Source organism: Loxodonta africana, chromosome 22 (assembly GCF_030014295.1).
Source record: "Loxodonta africana isolate mLoxAfr1 chromosome 22, mLoxAfr1.hap2, whole genome shotgun sequence".
NCBI lineage: Eukaryota > Metazoa > Chordata > Mammalia > Proboscidea > Elephantidae > Loxodonta > Loxodonta africana.
In genome coordinates this window covers 61,758,152-61,779,040 of record NC_087363.1, presented here as the reverse complement: position 1 = coordinate 61,779,040, position 20,889 = coordinate 61,758,152, and the positions used below count along the sequence as shown (strand labels likewise).

Here is a 20,889-nt window from a genome sequence, read left to right as displayed (position 1 = left end):
CGTTGGAAGAATGAACTAGATTCAAATAAGCCAGAGGGTAGTCCCACGTTATCAAATTCCATTTAGGAGAGGCAACTGTAGTATGAAGTTTTAGAGATTATAGGTAGTTCCGAGAGCATTTTTTATTCTTAGAGAGCCTTTTCTTTCCCCACACGAGCCAATGGATCTTCACAACCTTGAATTAAAGGCAATCTGTGGGTTCTAAGACATATCCTTTTCCCTACTGTCTACAGTTTCATTTAGGAGTTATTAATGCTTAGAGAGAGAGTCTGCTTTGTTAGCCTCAACAAAGTAGGTCAGCTCCAAGAGGGCAGAAAGCAGGTGGAAGAAGAAGAGAGAACAAGGCCTTTTAGAAGGAGGCAAAGATACTAAACGCTGGCCCAGGTTGCCTTGCTCATTATTGGCATGACTCTGGGAAAAACCAGCAACAAGATGCTAAATTGAAGAATCCTTGGGAAGGGCAATTCCCCCTCGGAGCTAAGATCAGAGGGTTTCTATTCCTGACGGTTTCGATTCAGGGCAGCTGTGTCGAAATATTAGCTGAGCTTTGCGGAATGGTGGTAAATGAGACTGGCCTATTTCTGATTAAGTACTAGGCACAAGGGCGTTTCCGATTGTAGGTTTTCAATAAACACTGCCAACCCCGGATTTTTATCTTATGTTACTGGGAGTTTTGCAATTTTTTGTTGTTGTCCTCTTTCAACACTCCGTTTGTTTTTCCTTTTGCCCATACATGTGTACTAACTTGTGATATTGTCAGCATCTATGCATACAAATTCATGATGTAAATCCATTCCTGTAAATAAGTCATGTTTCACCCCCAAGGGAGACCCTGGCTGAGATGGGTTGGCACAATAGCTGCAATGATGGATGCAAACATGCCGGCAATTCTGAGGACCATGCGGGACCAAGGAACATTTAGTTCTCTGTACATAAGGTCGTGAGTCGAAGTCGACTTAATGGCAGCTGACAACAACAGGATCTTCCTCAACTCCATGCCCCAGCTCCATACTATTAAAAAGAAAAAGAAAAAAAATAGAAGCTCTCGTAATAATCTTCCGCTCTGTAGAGGATTTATATCTTCTGTCAATACTCTGTGTTTTACCCAAATACCATGTTGTCTTGCATGTGGCGTAGAGCTAGATATGAGGCTCCACTTCCTACTCTTGCTTGTCGTGTGCAATGGAGTTGCAGTTTCTGTGGCTCAGTCTGGTCCACATAGAAAGCAAAAATCAAATGTAGAAAAAAAATACCCTTGAAAAAAATTCCTTAAATTGACAATAGAATAGAGTACACATGATTTTGCATATATAATCCTACACAGTGATTTTTACTCATAGTAAAGTTTGGGGAGCCCTAAACCCTCAAGGAAGGAAAGATTGAAGAAATGAAAGAGTAGAAGAAGGGAAGACTAAATGCGGATATCTGGATATTTAGACCATTCTGCTTTTAAGTGAGCAATCTAATGCCTCTAGAGTACTCCAGATGGACGGAGAATTTTAATGGACTTCTGCTTCACTGCAGGGTTTATTCCATGTCATTTTAGTAGTAATCCTCGGTGATGTTAACAGATGTCATTTGGCTTCTTTGTCGTTGTGAGAAATAAACACCAGGGCGGGGACACATTTGGGGGGTGTGGGGAACAGGTGAATAAAGAACTACTATCCTGGTCCAGTGCAAAAACAGTCAATTGAAAAAGTCTCATGAAAGAAACACTGGCAGACATCTTGAGAATTTTGAATGGAGAAGAGTAGGTGGACTTGTGAGGCACCATCACCTCGGGGAGCGACAGAAATTATGATGCTTTTGCAGAATTCACTTTTACACAGGACGTTAAGGAAGGTGTAGGGCTCCTTGATTTGTATTGAGTGAGTCTACTCACTGGTTGTAGAAAATCTCATTATGAAAAAAGTGTACTATCAACACTAAATTCACTGCCAGCCTCCAATTGTGGTCATTCTTGATATCACCCCCAGAAATAAGGCTGTTTTATCAGAGACTCAACTTTGGAAAGTTCCACCCGCATCACACCAAAAGGAGTTCCAACCACAGTCCGTATCAAATATACTTTTCACAGTAAACAAATATTTTCATTTATTGTTATTCTTGGGTTTTATTTTATAGCTTTTCTTTTGTACTTTCCATCAATTCATTTTTTTCTTAGGGCTTTTGGTAGATCTTTGAAGTGCTCCAAAGCCCTAGGTTCTAGACCATTAATGTTATGTGGATAAACTGGTTTTTCTGAAAAGAATGGTATAGTCATCTCTGAAAGCATTTAGCTCTTTTAGCTCCTTCACTGAAAAGAAATAGTACAAGGTCCATGATCTACGCAAACTAACAGATTCCTTGAGATCCAAAAAGTAAATCATCCTAATTCATATGGCTTCATCGTACAAGGTACTTTTGGACAAGATGCTGCTTAATGAAACCAGATAACATAATTGCATTTGCATTGTGAGACTTATTAATTAAAAATCTTATTTTTCCAATAGAGTTTTCTTAGCCAGTCATGGCAGGTTAAACAGGTCCTCATGGGCTTGAAAAAGCGTTCGCATTTGCAGAGGGACAAAGCCCAGCGGCCAGGTTGTTTGGATGAATTGCAAACACCATTGTTTCCTGTTTTTGCACAGCCTCCATAGTGATTGGGAAATGGTGGTGTGAAATGGAGCCTTGCCTAGAGGGAGAAGAATGTAAGACACTACCTGACAATTCCGGATGGATGTGTGCTACAGGCAATAAAATTAAGACCACAAGAGTAAGTTCATTTATTTCAAATGTCTAGTGCATGTTACAGATGGTACTATTTGCTTTCGTTTGGTACAAACAGCACCCAGAGAAGCTTTGAGCAGGAAGCCATTTTCCTGGCAGCAGACACTCTTAACTATGCAGATTATGTCCATCCATAAACAAGAAGCTAGAGCTTGAACTTGACTTTTCCATACTGAGCAGTTTAGCATTTCTGTTTCTGACTCACAAAGAAAGCTGGGTCACCATAGCCGAGGTGAAGAGGCACAGTGAGGTTATTATTCAGATAATTCAGCCAACTTCTACCGTGCTCAGAATAGATAAGAAAATAAGGGACTTGCCTAATTCACCCAGATGGTTTGCTGAAAAGATATGTGTTTAAGTATAGCCGTTTTCAAAAGGTTCTTTAGAGGACTTCTTTGATGATCTTTTAGGGGAATGAAAAGATTTTTGTAAAGTGAAAAACCTTCCTTGATTTCTGATTATATTTTAATGATCTTCAGATCTTTGAGTTTGCCGTAACCATTTACTCACTCAAAAAGTTTAATGTAGAATTACCATATGATCCAGCAATAAGTAGGGATGCCAACAGACACACATACACACCCGTGTTCATTGCAGCACTATTCACAATAGCCAAAGGGTAGAAATAGCCTAAATGTCCCTCGACAGATGAGTGGATACACACAGTAGAATATTACATAAAGAGAGATGAACTTCTTATATATGCTACAACATGCATGAGCCTTGAAAACATTATGTTGAGTAAAATAAGTAAGTCACAAAAGGACAAGTATTGCATGATCCTACTTATATGAAATATCTAGAATAGGCAAGTGTATTGTTGTCGCTGAGTGTCATTGAGTCGATTTTCAACTCATACCTACTCCATGTGACAGAGTAGAACTCCCTCAAGGGTTTCGTAGACTGTAATCCTTATTGGAGCAGGTCACTACATCTTTCTCCCATGGAGCCATTGAGTGGGTTTGAATTACCAACCTTTCGGTTCACAGCCAAGTGCTTAATCATTGTGCCACCAGGGCTCCTTAGGCAAATGTATACAGACCAAAATTTATTAGTTACTAGAGATGGGTAAGAGGGAAGGAGAAAGGAGGACATAATGCTTAGGACACAGTCAACTTCTGTTAAGGGTGATAGAAAAATGTGGGAACGGATAAGGGTGATGGTTACATACATGATGAACAAAGCTGATGTCACTGAACTGTACACATGAAGACTGTTGAAATGGCAAATGTTGGGTTACGTATGTATTTGTATTTACCACTATTTCAGAAAAGTGAGTTAAGTGGGGAAAATATACATACTCATACGTAAGTATATACATACATACATACACACACACACACACACACACACACACACACACACACACACACATAAAACAACTTCTATGGTGAAGCTACCCAACCAAGCAGAGCTGGTGTCAGGATGCTGGGGCAGGGTGGAGAGACCTAGATAGGCCACCATTAACCCTATAGATGCTAGATCACAGGAAGGCCTAGAAATCCTCAAAGGAGGGGAGTCGTCCTAGGTTGCTTAAGACAGTAACTATTTACCCATTAATACAAAAAGTATATCAAAATCTTTACAACAGCTGTGGTCATATACTACGTGAATATCAGCCCTGATATGTGTTTTTTAAGATATTGGGTATTTTTTTAAACCATCTCCGCCAGTAACAAATCCTAATCTCTGAAACTTTTAGTCTGACAAAAGGGTAGCTCAAATATAAAAAAGCACCTTGGATTTCAATGCTATGTTAGGAGCCTGGAAACCCTGGGGGTGTAGTGGTTAAGTGCTACTGCTGCCAACCAAAGGGTCGGCAGTTCGAATCCGCCAGGCGCTCCTTAGAAACTCTATGGGGCAGTTCTACTCTGTCCTGTGGGGTCGCTATGAGTCGGAATCGACTCGACGGCAGTGGGTGTTATTAGGAGCCTTCGCTTGATCCTTTCTCCCAGCATTATCTTTTCAGTGAATTAAATCGGTTCTTACAGCTTTGTGTTGCAACAAACAAAAGTAATGTTCATAATACGACATAAAACACTTATTTCTTCTATATAAAAGAAGTGGAGAGGCTTTGTGTGTTAGCTCTGGTTGCCTGTGTTGACCACACCAACCAGGAAATGACTGTACCTTTCAATGGCAGCCAGGAGGCTTTCTGAACCAGCCTGGCTCATTCACCTGCATCTGCATGTTCCCAAGAAGCTCAGTGTGGATCATGGTGTTTCATCTCAGTGAAATGCATACAGAAGAGAGTATTTAGAAATGAGCCCTGTTTTTGCCTCTCACCCACAGGAAGCATTGTAGTTAGCTGGTGGAGTGTGGAAGTCAGTTTTCCCTTTGATTATATTTTGCTTGAAAACAGTTTTACCAGATAATTTGAAGATGCCCTCACAAGCTAGTTCGTTTGAGCTTCTCTGAATTATGGTTGGTGCAATTGCAGTCCAACCACCTTTGTTCTAAACACGTTGCTTATATATTTTCTGCCGAAGCTCCATTGCCCATCCCAAATGCTAACTGATCTCCCTCTATGGAAGGTGAGCCTTGCTACTTGGTGTCCCCAGACCTGAATCTCAGTAAAGAAAAATAACACAAGTCAAATTATTTCACAACTTAAATATGTATAATTCCAACAATACCAACTAGGAGACTCTTTCAAAGATGGAACATAAACTCAAAAAAGTAAAAAGGAAATTGTCAATGTTACTTTTTTGTGGACTATGTGCCTTTCTTTTATTCGGCCTCCAAAGAGCATATTTGAAAACCATCAGGCATGTGTTAAGTGCCCTGTAGATGTTTTCTGGCATCACAGAAGTACTGTGCAGCAAAAAATGATCATGGTAATACGGGCTGGTGCACACTGTGTTGGCTACCGCCTTGGGTGGGCTGAGCTCAACCCAGACAGCTGATTGTACAAGGGAGATAAATAGCCATTGCAGTGGGTTTGGAAACCAGAGGATGTACCCCTTCTGACTTACACATTCATTTCAAGCAAGAAAATAAGAGACTACTCTGCAGCCGTGTGAGCTGTACATAAGTCAACTAAGAATTCGCAAGTCTATCTTTGGAGAAGGAAAAAGCCGCTGTAGAAGACTGTACTTTTTAAGGCTTGAGAGGACTGAGACACCACTAATGGCATACTTCATCTCTCCTACCTGCCTCCCAAGAAATCCACAATGAAATAAGCACTGGAAACACCACAGGCACCAATTAAACCCAGATGATATATGCGGGGCCATCCTTCCTACATAGGTGTCTTGCCAACACCATTTCTTATATCATATGCACCAAAAATAGGCTTTGTAATAATTTTCCTTGGATGCCCTATGCATTTTCCCCATCGAAGAACAAATATGCCTATACACCTCAGATATTGACTCTAGCAATTTTAAAACACTGGTTTTACGTCACAGAGGTAGTTTAATTACGAGTTGTATGATTTCGCTGTTCTGTTCTCATCTAAGAGCTAAACTTTAGGATAAAGGTTTTCGATTTATTATTAATGAAGTGAAAAGAAAAATAAAGAAAGCTGCCTTTCTGATGAATAAGACTGGTTTAAAGAGAGCACTCACAGATAAAAATGAAACAAAACAAAATATGACAGAACTGAAGAAACACACCCTGGTTGTTAGGGAAAAAGTAACTCTAATATAAAGATATTTGCAAGAAAGAATCCTGGGACTTCATTCTTTTTTCTCTGTGTAATAAGATTTTTCAAAACCTTCCTACAGGGTCAGTTACTTCCCAAAATACAAACCAGAAACCCTAATTCTCAGAAGTCTTTGAAATGTAGATAGACAAAGATGCTTCAAAGTGTGATCTAATTTAAATGTCATGGTATTCATTTTTAAAGGAAGATACAGAGTAGGAATTCAGTGTTTCTTCTAAAAGACCAGATATCCCAGAATGTGGGATATCCTGGTTAACAGGCCTTAGTCAAAAGGAAAACCTTGGGGAAATCGGATCTGGGTGACAATACACATAACCCACAGGAGGGAGGAGGAAAAAATAAGTGCAACTAGGCAAAAGGTTTCCATTCAGGAAATTTGGAAGAATGAGTTCTAAAAACAGAGGAAGATTCCTGGGTGTCACTCTAAAGAGAGGAAGTAGTTACCCTTGAAAGGTTTTTTAAGGTCAAGTCTTAGAGTAGAATAAAGCTGGTGACACATGCCCTATTAGGGAGAAGTTTGGTACATTTGGGTGATGTTTCAAGGCCAAATGTTAACCCTGTCCCTGTTTCATCATTGCTGGAATTGCTTAATTGAATTGCTTTAATTGTAGCTAGTAGCAACGCTAACCAACCTAAAGATTGACTAGAGAGCTTTTCTTATGCTTTAAGATAGCTCTTGATTTGTTTCATTTCTTTCCACACATTTATCAAAAACATCAGATGGTAAATTGAGGCAATTCTTATGTGTTCAGGAACAAATCTCTACCTGTGTATTCTGGAACAATGGCTTAATTTAGAAGGAATCAGTGACAATGCTGTACTAATTCATAGCTAAAAGCTGAGCATGGATTGGGGAAGAGGAGAGGATGCAGATGAAACAGGCAAAAATCAAAGCCACTTGAAAAATTAGCAGATTAAAATAGCAGACGATAATCTGGTACAGCACCTTGGGAAGAATTAAATAACTTAGGAATTCCTTCAGACCAAATATGTAAATATCTATCAGACTAGTAGGAAAATCAACAATTGTCACAATGTTAAGAAAATCAAGTATCATTCTGTAAAAGGACAAGAGTTAGTGGACCTCAAATTGCATACCCAATGGCCATTTCATAGAATGGAAGCTTTAGGTGACTGGCCCAGCAGAAATCCTCCACGGTCATTTGTCCATTTTCTTCTTGGCTCATCTGCCTGATAGCCACTCTGGTCTTCCAGATAGCCACCCATTGTAATCACCCTGATGTTTTTGGTTATTACTGAAGTGGCAAAGTACCAAATTTGACATGTTCTAGATGCTTCTTCATCCAATGTTCCACCAAGTCTGAAATGTGCTGAGAGCCCATGATTTTTAAATTTTGACTTCCGGTCCTGCTGTTTTAAAAAAGGGAGTATTTGGAGATTAAAGGAAGGAAGAATAAACCAATTTATACTCTCGTAATTGCCCCTTGGTCCAAGCAGACTTATTCATTTTATAATCCAATAAGTGTATGTAAGCCTGGATTATAAGAAGGTAGTGTATTAAGATCTTGGGACCCTAATGGTAGATATGACACAGGCCTGTCTTCCCTGGAACATAGGGCCTGGGTGGAAGGGCGGAGGTAAGAGAAAGGCAATCAGTTTCTTTTTTGTAAATCTCACATTCTCCCACCTTTCGGTAAAAAACAAGACAGTGAAAACAAAATGTGATAAAGGCCACTGGAATATAGAAAACCAAAGTTTGGAAGGATCAGTTATTTACAAGAAGAGGATAAAAAAATACATGCGTGGAGATTTCTCATACCTTCTGCCCCTAAAACCAAACTAAAAACCCAATGCCGTCAAGTCGATTCTGACTCATAGCGACCCTATAGGACAGAGTAGAATTGCCCCACAGAGTTTCCAAGGAGCGCCTGGTGGATTCAAACTGCCGACCCTTTGGTTAGCAGCCATAGCACTTAACCACTATGCCACCAGGGTCTGCCCCTAGACCCACCAAATTTGAATGCAAATTTCTATCACTGCCCTGCATCGCCCTGAAGCTTTAATGTACTCCCAACCCCTGGGCTCAAAACACTCAATTTCTAAGACTGTAAAGAAGAATTAAGAGATGGTGAAGAAAAACCCTTATCTCCTAGAACTCTAGAGTAGAGCCCACAACTCTATTAGAATCGTGGTTTATGCTCTAAACGAGTACCCCCTTTTGATTACTAGAGTTTGACAGCCATGTTCAAATGGATAAAATTACATCTATAATTTTATATAGCACTACGCTCTTCATCACCCTTGAATACTGTATCCTTTGAGTAGACCCCTTTCTTGCCTGCAAAGCTTACCCCTTGTTCCTAAAGCAATGTGGTCTAACCTTGGCTGTACGTCATCTGATGCTACCCCTTTACCTCTTACAACAAATTTTACCCCGCTTTTTTTGGAATGACCTACTAGGTTCAAAATCTCATCAGATAGACACAGGACTGGCTACATAATTTGCGGGGACCAGTGCCAAATGAAAATGCAAGGCCCCTTATTCCGAAACTGTTAAGAATATCAAGAGGGTGACAGCAGTCATTAATCCAAGTATGGTGCCCTTCCAAATGCAGGGCCCTGTGCAGCTGAACAGGTCCCAGGCCCATGCAGCCAGCCCTGGACAGACATTGCTCCAAGAATCCACCTCTTCAGTTGTGGCAAAAATTAATTTAATGCATTGATTAAAACATGGTGGCCTGTTCAGTATTCTTTCCTCCACATTTGAGAACCACAGCTCTAAAGTCTAAGGCTTTTGACTTCAGGTCATCTGAAAGAAGCAACACCCTAAAAATTCAAGGTGTCCTCATTTTCTGCCTAGTCATATTTTTGTACACTTGCCTTTGTTTTGGACTTTGCTCCCTGAAATTTCTTTCTCTCTTTGGTTTCAGATTCACCCAAGAACCTAATGGAAGCATTTGTTGTCGTAGTGAAGGAAAATCAACCCGGCAAAAAATACATTTTAAGAATTCAAGACATCTGATACATTGACAAGCCAAATGGATTTCTTATTTGCACTTTGACTGGTTCCCAGATAATCACAGAGCTTTTACTGTGTATAAAAAAATATCCTGTAGTGAGAAGACTTGGAGTTTTGGGCAACAGCATGGAAAGGGGGTTTTCAAAAAAAGGGTTTTCTCAGTGGAATTTTTTAAGATCGTGAAGAATGATCAACTGTCTCCTAATTTGGATCTATAGTTCCTTTGTACCATTTTAAATATGTGTATATATATAATATTTTGAAATATTATATATTCTCTTCAAGAAATGAACAGTACCACAGTTTGAACGGCTAGTGTACCTCTTTGAGTTTTGGGTTTTATGTTTTTTGTCATTTCTTTTTCTGTCAGCAAGGAAGATATGTGCCCTTTTGAGAATTCAACATGGCACTTACCCTGGAAGGCCAGCTACAGGTGGACTCCTGGAATTCGAGGTGTCATAACAATCCTGAGTCAAGTGCTTCCTTCCGTTTCTACCGGATGGCCCAAGGAAGCACATCACCCTGTTTTATTGCTTTCTGCCTTGTGCAATATTAGCATGCAAGCTTGGCTTACATAATCATACTTTATATTCAATTGATACATAATAACCATTCTAATATTTTCCAGGAAAATAATTTTAGAACTACTAGCTTTTCCACAGAAAACAAAGCAAGGATTCTTGAGGGAGCTGGTGGGCCATGCAATTAAGACTCTGCACAGTTTTGGCAGCCTATAGGTCCCTGTATTGATAATAAACTCTGTAAATACAATGTCTTAAGGCTTTGTATAGCTGTCCTACACTGCAGAAACGTCCTCTGATTCTCTCCAAAGTCTGGCATCGTTAACTGCACAGTGCTGTAGCAACAAGTCCTACCATGACACCCCTTTCTATGTTTGATTTACTTTTCCCAAGAGTATGCTGATCTCTTCTGGTGAGACAGGAACACTAGGAAGGCAATTAGGTTTCAGAATAATCTGTGTGACCAAACGTTGGACAGCCCTATTAAAGTGGTAAATAACTTCTTTCTAAATCTGCTTGTCGTCTTTATTTGCCATGTATTTCTGCTGACTCAGCTTTAACCAAATCCAGAGTACACCGTGCTTCGAGTGTAACTTTTCCTACAATGTTACAAGTATTTCTATTTTTCCTCCAAAGCCTTTTCTCTGGAATGCGAGTCACTAGAACCTCTTATTGTATCAGCAACACAGCAAGCCCTCTTGTCTGGATTCCTTAATGTCAAATTTCAGGTGAAATCTAGAGGCTTCTTTATGTATACCAATGTAGTCTCATCTCTGGTTGAATGCATTAGCACTCCCATCAGCTGGATTGATTCTACATCTGGAAGGCCTGCAAAAGCATGCAGAGATGGAAACAGAATCCTTATGGCAAAATACTGATCCAGGTTTCCTGAACACATTCACAAATATTTGCCAGAAGGTAGTAAGAAATTTTTAACAGCAAATGACAATCTCTTGAATTCATAGTCCAGTTCCGTGTACCAAGTAATGTATTAGGAATTGGCTTTCATCTGTAAACTTTGGAGTGAAACCAAAATCATAAACCCAAAGAACGATCTAGAACATGACATCTCAAAATGCAGAACATTAGGTGTTATGGAGGGAAAAAAGAATTGTATGGTCAAATATATTCGGTAAAAAAAAAAAAAAAAGTCTTTCCTGGAGGAAATTTTTCGGAATCTCTAATGCACCAAAAGGCACTGTGCCTCTTCAAGGAGAAGGGCTAGAACGTATTCAGTACCCAGAGCTTCTACGTCAAGGAAAGAGTAGTCTTGGTGCCCTCAGCCAGTGCATGGGACAGCTTCCCTTGGAAAGACCTGGAGAAAGTAACCAGAAAAAAAAATCCCATCAGAATCAGGCAAAAGACCCAATAAGGCAGTGCAAATGTTTGTAGATGTTGCTAAAATAAACTCAGTTTGGATTTATCCAATTGTGTGAACCATTTAAATTTAGCGTGTGCCAGTATGGGGAATTCAGTAGCTACCATCTGCCTATCGATTCTGAACATTTATGTTACAACAACTATATCACGTATTTCTGGTAATAAAGAGCCCAATGTGGTACGACTAATATTGATTTTGAGCTTGTACATCAAGTACAATGAATCATGTTATACCATTTTTAGAGCAAACACAAAATATTTCATCCAGAGCCCTTCACTGGGTAAAGGGGGATGTGGCTTATTTCCTAAGAGAAAATTTTTCAGGGTGACAGAGAGAGTTCATTTGTTGATGTTTTTGTGTAATTTGATTTATCTATTAATAGACTCAGGAAACACATTGAAAAGTTGACTACTTGACTGTTTTCCATTATAGAATGATGAAGAATGTTTTCAACAACACACATTTCGACATCTTTTTTGATCAAATCGAGTGTAACTTTCACAAAGCAACACAGTGATTTTATAGTCCTGTATATTGTGCCACCTTGCCATTGTCACTGATAAAACAAGTTATGGGGGGTACATACATTGTGTCTGTGAGGAGAACTACCACATTCCTCCTCCACGTGGGATACACATTCCTCCCGCAAGGTTAAATGTCATGTCCTAATAAGAGTTTCTCGTATTTCAAAAAGCTATTTTCTTGACGAAGAAGTAGGACATGTCTCTTTTCATGAATTGTCACCTTCTAAGTAAAAGCTTTCCTGTTTGGTGAATTCTAGGGCTCAAGCCACCTCCAGCTAGTTTATAAATATAAGAAAACAAGAAAAAAGGAGCCCTGTTGGTACAATTAGTTACGCATTCGGCTACTAACCAAAGGTTGGCGATTCGAATCCACCTGGCCACTCAGTGAGAGAAAGACCTAGCAGTCCGCTTCCGTAAAAATTACAGCCAAGAAAACTGTGTGGGGCAGGTCTTCTCTGCCACATGCAGTCACTATGAGTCAGAAACAACTGCACCGAACAACAAGACAAGGAGTGTGGTAACTCGGGACTGGTGCTCCTAATGATAGAATCCGATTTCCTAGTACATGTGGGCATAACCCCTCTGGGGCAGTTCTACTCTGTCCTGTAGGGTCCCTATGAGTCAGAATCGACTCAACAGTGATGGGTTTGGTTTGGTTTTGGTGATAGGCATAATACAGGAGTTGTAAGACAGAATCATGTTCACACTTCCGTGTAAACTAAAGAGGAGGCTATCGAAGGCACAGCCTTCTCCTCACACACCACCCCCAAATCTCCTGCTATTAAAGATTTAGGGATTTTAGGTTGAATAGGCCAGAATTTCTCTCCTTGTAAAGGACCTGAGGGGCATATTATTGGACATCACAACATGCTCCCATCATTGGTCCCTGAGTGTTTCTGATTTAATTTTCTATTTAGGTAGTTCATTTTTTTAAAAAAAAAATAAGCTCTCATTTATTTATTTCAATAGCTAATTAGCATTATGAAAAAATAATAACAGATCACCAGACAGAAGCCAGGACCTCAGCCATAACTGACTATTTGACCAGGCTATATTTTTCCAGCTCTGATTCCCACCTGCCTAGGCTGGCTATAAGTCAAGAGCAGACTCACATGCATGTCATGGGAAAAAGCTGAGGCCAGACTCTCTGTTAGACAGCCGTTCTCAATCATTATTAGGCCATAGCACGTGGTCTGTGTGGCCTTACGTTGAGGGGTGGATTGAAAGTGGTTTCTTGCTATTACTAATGTCTGCACATGAGTTTTTTAAAAATTTCTAATTGGTTCAAGAGTAGTTCTCAAATGACATAAAGGACATATATGCCTACAGGGACTAGTCAGGTTATACAAGTTGGTAAATGGCCTCCGGTTAGTGCCTAAGTGCACAGTGGTGAGGGTAGAGACCCTGGTATCCTGACTGTTAACCATTGCCGTTCAGTCAATTCCGACTCACAGCGACACTGCAGTACAGAGTAGAACTGCCACATATGGTTTCCAAGAAGCGCCTGGTGGATTTGAACTGCCAACCTTTTGATTAGCAGCCATAGCTCTTAACCACTACGCCATTTGGCTCCAGCCCTGCTGCTAACCAAAGGGTCAGCAGTTGGAATCTACCAGGTGCTCCTTGGAAACTCTATGGGGCAGTTCTACTCTGTCCTATAGGGTAGCTATGAGTCTGAATTGACTCCATGGCAATGGATAACAGGCAGGATACCAGGGTTTGGTATGGGTTTGGTATGGGTTTGGTATAGCTGCCATGGAGCAATACGGAGCCAAAGTAGCAAGACCATCTAATTTTCAAAGAGAATCCAGAAATACAAAAGTTTATATGAAATCTACAATAATCATGTGCTTGCAACCCATTAAAATTTTTTGAAAGTTATGGCTGAAAACTCTCTTCTGCCTGTGTGGCACCAGTTTGCCAGCCTGGCCAAAAATTACATTATTCTCACATATTTGCATTGTTACGTGCTTCCTCTGGTGGCAGAAAATGTGACAGAGGTACTGCTAGCTTGCAGGCAATTGCACATTAAACCCACTGCCGTCGAGTCAATTCTGACTGATAGCGACCCTGTAGGACAGAGTAGAACTGCCCCATAGAGTTTCCAGGTAGCTGCTGGTGGATTCAAACTGCTCATCTTTTGGTTAGCAGCTGAGCTCTTAACCACTATGCCACCAGGGCTCCTAGAATAGAATAAATGGATTAAATTTCTGAAGGTCCCCACTTTGGGGTAACCATGCTAGTATGAGAGCAAAACTTGGGGCCTGAAGGAAGCAATATAAGGTTGGTAGTTCCTGCCAGCTGGTGCTAAAAGCCTGGAGAGGCTTGTGCATTTAATCACGAGAATACTAAGTGCTGGCTGAACAAGTGTCCTTACACTCTGCAGCTGTGTTCCATACACACCTTCCACACACGTGGTATTGTTTTGTGACCCTCCCTCTAACAAATGGAAGCCTTTTATATCCTTAATTCATGTAAATCAATTCAAATTCTTTTACACCGTGTAGAATTCTTGATTTATTTGTTCTCTATGAGTTGGAATCGACTCCACGGCAGTGGGTTTGGTTGGGTTGGGTTGGGTTGGGTTGGGTTGGGTTTGGTTGGGTTGGGTTGGGTTGGGTTGGGTTGGGTTGGGTTGGGTTGGGTTGGGTTGGGTTGGGTTGGGTTGGGTTTGGTTTGGTTTGGTTTGGTTTGGTTTGGTTTGGTTTGGTTTGGTTATGAGCTGGATCCTCCTCATGGTGGCCACTTTGAGAAACTCTCAAGGTTTCTCACCCTTCTTCCCCTTCTCACTCCTGCCTCCCACCTCAGTTACCACCACAGCATTTCCTCTTCTCTTTCCCTTTTACATCTCAGGTCTAAAGGCACCCTATGTATTGAAAAGAGCCCCAGAAGGCCAAGGCCTTGCTCTGCAACCTAGGAGAAGCTTGTAACTTCTCTTTTTAGATTGTATGTCTGTGAAATAGAGGTTATTATACAAAATTTAAAGGTTTTTCAGAGGACTAGGAAAGTAGGGAAAGTAGAAATGGTTTACAAAAGTAAACCAGTAGGTAACCTTTTATTATTATTATTATTATTCTCAGGTGACTGTTATTGTGTTTCACCTTGTTAGTTATCATTGACTCAGCTCTGATTCATAGTAACTCTACTATGTACAACAAAATGAAACCTTGACGCTCCCTATGTCAGTGTCAGCTCCCCTGAAGGCATAAATAATAAACAAACCTGCAAAATAAAACAGCCAAACTATGACTTTGCACTCTCTTTATAGAAAGCTAGAAGACTAGACAAAACTTTGCTTAACTTTGGGGAATTCCCCCAACCACTAGCCCCACAGTCAGTATTGTTTCTAAACCACTGGAAAATGACAACATAATCCACATTTGAGGAATGCCCTTGACACAAGCGAATAACTGCATATGAGAGAAGGCACCCTGCTGATGTCCAGAATGTTTATCCAGAACTTGAATTGCTAATGGCCTGAGCCATCTGGTGTGCGAGACAATTATCAGGAACTATGCTCAACATCATAAGCCAGCCCACTGCCCACATTCCACCCTCTAGTCATTCAGGCTAACAAAAAAAACAGCTCAAGCAAATTCACGCATAACCTCTGTTTCTGCAGATGTGTGGTTTTTCACGCCCTCTCTTACATCCACCTCACGGACAAAGACAGATCACAACTCCAGGGTAGAAGAAGTATGTTATGCATTCTCTTATTCATTCAGTAAACAAATATCTGTGGAGTCCTTACTATCAGTCAGGCAGTGTTCTAGTCATTGGAGATGACTTCAGACCTTACTTTATTCTAGGGGAAACAGATAAAAAACAGAAGTAAACTAATAGTTACAAATCATGATAAATGTCCTAAAAGAAACTAAAAAGGGGCCAAGGCAGTAAATAATGGGAGGGAAATATTGACTTTAGATAGGACGGTCAGGGAAGACCCTTCAGAAGAGGTGTCATTTAGGCTGAGAACTAGGGGATGCGAAGGAAACATCTAGGCAGACGGCCAGGGCCGAGTGGAAGTGAGGGGGCGACAAGGGTGTTACAGGTAGGCAGATGAGCATGTACCAGGGCCGCAGCCAAGGAAGACCATGACATGTTTGCAAAAACTGGGAGAGAGTCCTTTTCAGTTTGATGCCAAAGCAAAGAAATTGGGAACAAAGTAGCATGAGATTGGGGAAGTAGCCCTGGAATCTAATCATGGGGCCTTGTAGAGCTTGATAGTTAGGGTTTTATCTGAATTATAGTTGGAAGCCATCAGAAAAGGTTCTCAAGTAAGGAGTTACAATCTGATTTATGCTTACAGCAGACTCTGTTGTCACTCATCCATACCCTCTTATTGTTCCCACATGTGTGCAGGGCAGACCAGGTGAGCCAGCAAACTAGGAGAGCAACCAACAACCACTGACAGAGAGGACTTCGTATATTAATTCCCCATCTTCCTTGCTCTCAGGTTGGACAAATCTGAGGCATGTTTTATACCAGCACTTTCTAGCAGAACTTTCTGCAACGTGAAAACGTTCTATATCTGAGCTATCCAATATGGTGACCGCTAGTCACTGTGACAATTGAGCACTTGAAAACTGGTAACTGCAATTTAGGAACCAATTTTTACTTTTATTTAATTTTAATTATTTAAGATTAAATTTAGACAGCCATATGTGGCTCATGGCTACCATATTGGACAGTGCAATTCTATTCAGTCTTCCAGAGGTCCCAGGTGAGATTGAGCCCCAGTTGCCCACTGATGTAGCTTTTATTGGCTTCCTTCCTTTTTTCTGACTCACTTCCCCATTTCCTTACAAGTGCTTACTGGGTTAACCTCTCAAATAAACTAGTTATACTGAAATCCTTGTCTTAGGGTCTTCCTATGGAGATACCCAACCTAAGGTATTATTTCAAGATGACCACTCTGTTTCCAAGATGAAGAAGGAATTGGAAGGGCACACGAGTGGAACTGAGGGGACCACTAAGGAGGTTTTTATACTGAAGTACTTAGTAAACACGTGGAGCACTTACCTTGTCAGAGCCTGAGAACAGAGCACTGCATGGAAGAGCTCACAGCTCAGATTCAGCCACATCAGTTGATTGATATTCAGTGAAGGCCCCAATCCTCCAATGCCATCTTGATGAAATAAGCATATGGCTGTACTGCCTCTTTTAGAGGTGAGCCATAGCCAGAAAGCTCCAGTTCCTTCTAATTCAGCCTACTCATAGAGCCTCATTGTCTGTGATCAAAGTTCTAAGTTAGGAACCAGAAGATTTCAAATTCATCTCTTAATCCTAATATTTTACCAACTATTAAAGCAATCATGGCATAATAGAAAATGTGTTGGATTAAAAGAATCTTGATTTCTAGTCCTAACTTAGACAGTTACTTAAATTTCTTCCAGTGGTTCTCAGAAATGTCACTCGGTGCAACTAACAGCAAATGATGACAATGGCAGACAGTGGTGAGCTAGCTAATGAACCAGCTTGGAATTTTAAAAGACAGACAAAAGATTTAGCAAAGGCAAATAGTCAGGAAGGACTGTATATAAGAGTGTTAGAGATCTCAAAGAATAAAGTTAAAAAAAATAATAAAGTTAAAAGAATAAAGTTAGAAAGGGTAAATTCCCCCAGTGACTTAATGGCTTTCCAGAAATGCTAAGGGCAACCTAAAAGGTTTTTTGTAGCTATGTTCAAAGCAAGAAGAATAAGGAAAGGACAAACATACTGCTTGGAGCCAATAATGTATAGGTGATAGAGAATTCAGGTTTTTCTCAAGCAATTATATTATTTCTGTTTTCTATGTCAATAAAAATTATCTTTGGACAAAATGGCAGGAAGGAATACTGGAAGAGAACAGTAAAGCCAAAGATGGGGAAAGAGATTTGTAAAAGAGCTCTTCTCAAGTATTCAAGTACCCTGAATGCACTGATAGGTCACATGGTGGGAATGGCGGGCACCCTGATTTGTTGCACTTGCTGATATCCCAATTCCAAGCTACCAACATGAGTTAAGAAGAGATACACAAAGTCAGCTCTCACAATCTAGTGGGAGCTAATCCAGCGCATCATACCTGGGTGAGAGGAATTACATTCCTAGTACAGAAAAGAAATGTATCAAAAAATTTCCACACTAATGCAAAGGAATTTTGAAAGATCTTGGAGAGGCTAGACATTCGAAACTGGTTAATTATAGTTACAATTTTTAAAAAGAGGATGTGGATTCTGAAAACTATAGACCAGTGAACCTAAGGTAGATGCAGGATAAGATTCTAGAGTCATTCATTAAGGGAGTTTTTGTGAATAATTAGGAAAACAGTAATCACCAGGAGCCAACTTGGGTTCACTGAGAAAAAGTCACACTGGGCTCCTTTGTCATCTCACTGTTTTCTTTAACTAGTTTGGAAAATTTTTTTAAAACGATGGACATAATATGTCTAGAGTTTAGCAAGATATAAGTTAAGACCTGGTGTTGTCAAGCTATGGACCTTATGTCAAATATAGCCTGCAGCCTCTTTTTGTACATAAAATTTTATTGGAACACAGTCACTTGTTTACATTATTGGCTGTGGCTGCCTTTGTACAACAATAGTAGTTGAATAGTTGCAGCAGAGACCTTACGGCTTAGGAAGCCTAAAATATTTATTCTCTGGCCCTTTCAAAGAAAGTTTTCCAAGCCCTGGTCTATTACGGAGAAGGTGGATGATAATTGTGTGGTCTCATAACCAGGTTGAATAAACATATTCAAATGTTTCTAATTCATGGAGGAGTAGTATCCTGGAGAAAGATTTTTAGCAGCAGAATCCTGCATTCTGTCTTGACCATATTCTGTACAATGTTTTATTACCACACACATGAAAGAGGGCACTGACTTACATGCAGACCAGTTTTGCAGAGGATTTAAAGTCCAAGCAATCATTGACTACCTTGCACGGTTGAATCAAGTTCAAGCACATCGACCGGAGGGGAAAGAAGACATGATGGTTAGAAACAGTTGAAGGACACAAAGTCATTGAGCTAGGTGGGAAAAAAATAAGTGGGGTCAAGAATGAAAGCTGCATTTAAATATTTGAAGATATGTTATTTAGAAGACAGATAAAATCAGTTTCTAAAGTGTGCATGGAATTTATAGTTATATGATATTTCAATTTACTATACAAGCTAATTACCCCACAGTCTTTCTTCAGAAGGTAGTGAGTTTCCTATCGTTAATAGGTTCAAACGTAGACCAGAAGAACTCTTAGAATGGGTATTAGAGAAGGATTCATGACTAAGGAATCTTGTACTTTTTTACAATTTGTGATTTTCTGATCTGGTTTCCTCATCAATATAGTGAAAGCGCAATGAGAGATACTCTCTAATGCCAGATTCTATGAATTCCTAAATTCTAAAGAGTACCTCAAACTGTGTACATCCAGGTTGCTTGGTTCAGATGCACAGATGCCCCTTAACTGCTCCAAAAGCATTGCTCCCAGCAGAAGCATGGGTTCTTCTTCCCAATTCCAATGACACCTTTTCTTCAGGTAAATCTGCCATGTTTGGAGAAAGTCAGCCCCATCTCTAATCAGCCAGTGAGGGCAATAATGAAGTGACGATGAAAATGACTTGAAGTCATACTAAGTGTACTCTAAACCAAAATTCTGTTGTTATAGAGGCTGACAACAAAGATTCCAATGAGATATAACTAGAACTTCAAGGATGAGTCAGCAGAAAGTTTGGTAACAGAGAAACAGATCAAAAGCAAATAGCTCTAAAATAAATGACAATGGTCACTTTTGCCAAAACGGCAAATTGGTTGAAAGAACACATCGGTTAAAATGTAAAATTAAGCAAATAGTTACTTAGGGATCACTCTACTACTTTGACAAACAATGGTTTACCAGGCTATCCAAACTCAGACCAAACTCACTGCTGTCAAGTTGATTCTGACTCATAGCACCCTCTAAGACAGAGTAGAACTACCCCATAGGGTTTCCAAGGAGCAGTTGGACTGCTGACCTTTTGGTTAGCATCTGAGCTCTTAACCACTTCACCACCAGGGTTCCTATCAGGCTATAGACATCATTTAATTATATACTGGAGTAAAAAGGCAATACATACATGAGTAGTGGGATGTTGAATTTGTGAAAATTTATCTAGACAAAAGTCTCTCAACTCTATTTCACATTCAAGTTTTAATATATTACTTACAATCTTAACACTAGCAACGTCTAAATAAAAGACTGTCAGACATTCCTTTGTCCCCTTACCCCTTCTGTTGTCTTTATGTTGGAGAAAATATTTAAATAGGAACAGTCAGTACCAACTCAGTGGTGCAATGTCCATTGTTATGAATTCACCATCATGGCAGATTTACCCGGACCCCAACACAAAACACAGATCACTGATCCCAAGGATATGAATACTACCTGTGTGCATGCGAATGCTACCAAAGAAATATGTGGCCTGGATGAGAGGGGCATCTCTCCACAAGATAATCTCACTACAGTCTTGCATTAATACCATGATTGTCAACCTTAACATGACGCTGTATTCCCTTTTGGTAACAAAAATTTTCTGGCTTCATTTTATTGTCCTGAAAAGAAATTCATGGATAATATAATACTCTTATACATGTAATTCAAAAATATTAATATAATGCACAAACATAATATTAAAAGAAATTAAAAAATCAATATATAATAAAATATTTTAATTTGTAAATACTCCGAGACATAATAGCAGAAGATGTAATGATGTAGTTAAAGATTTGTACATACTTGCAATGAATAAGTTTAGCATTAAAAGAAGTAAAATTTACCCAGATATTGTTGACACATTATACTTTATATTTTAAAATACAGACTGAGTAAAAACGTGTGTGCATGTGTCTATGTGTGTGTGTATAAGATTGAGAAAACAACATCTATAAATACAAACTGAAATAAGGTTTACTGATGACTCAGATACCACAAACCAAGTTGTTCTTGACAATATGTGTTTTCTAAAATGTTGACTAACTCTTGGTACAATTCAGAATAAAACAGGACAATTATTACCCCATTTACAAGGTAGTTG

The 20,889-nt window shown here is 39.8% G+C and overlaps 1 protein-coding gene across 1 annotated transcript in view; it reads left to right on the top strand.

Moving 5' to 3' along the window:
* TAFA1 (TAFA chemokine like family member 1) overlaps positions 1-9,345 on the top strand; it is a 612,819-nt gene extending 603,474 nt beyond the window's left edge. Inside the window, exons 3-4 of the mRNA XM_064275023.1 lie at positions 2,631-2,755; positions 9,328-9,345. Coding sequence (XP_064131093.1) covers positions 2,631-2,755; positions 9,328-9,345 — 143 coding nt within the window. The remainder of the gene's footprint in view (positions 1-2,630; positions 2,756-9,327) is intronic.
* Positions 9,346-20,889: the final 11,544 nt, after the last annotated feature.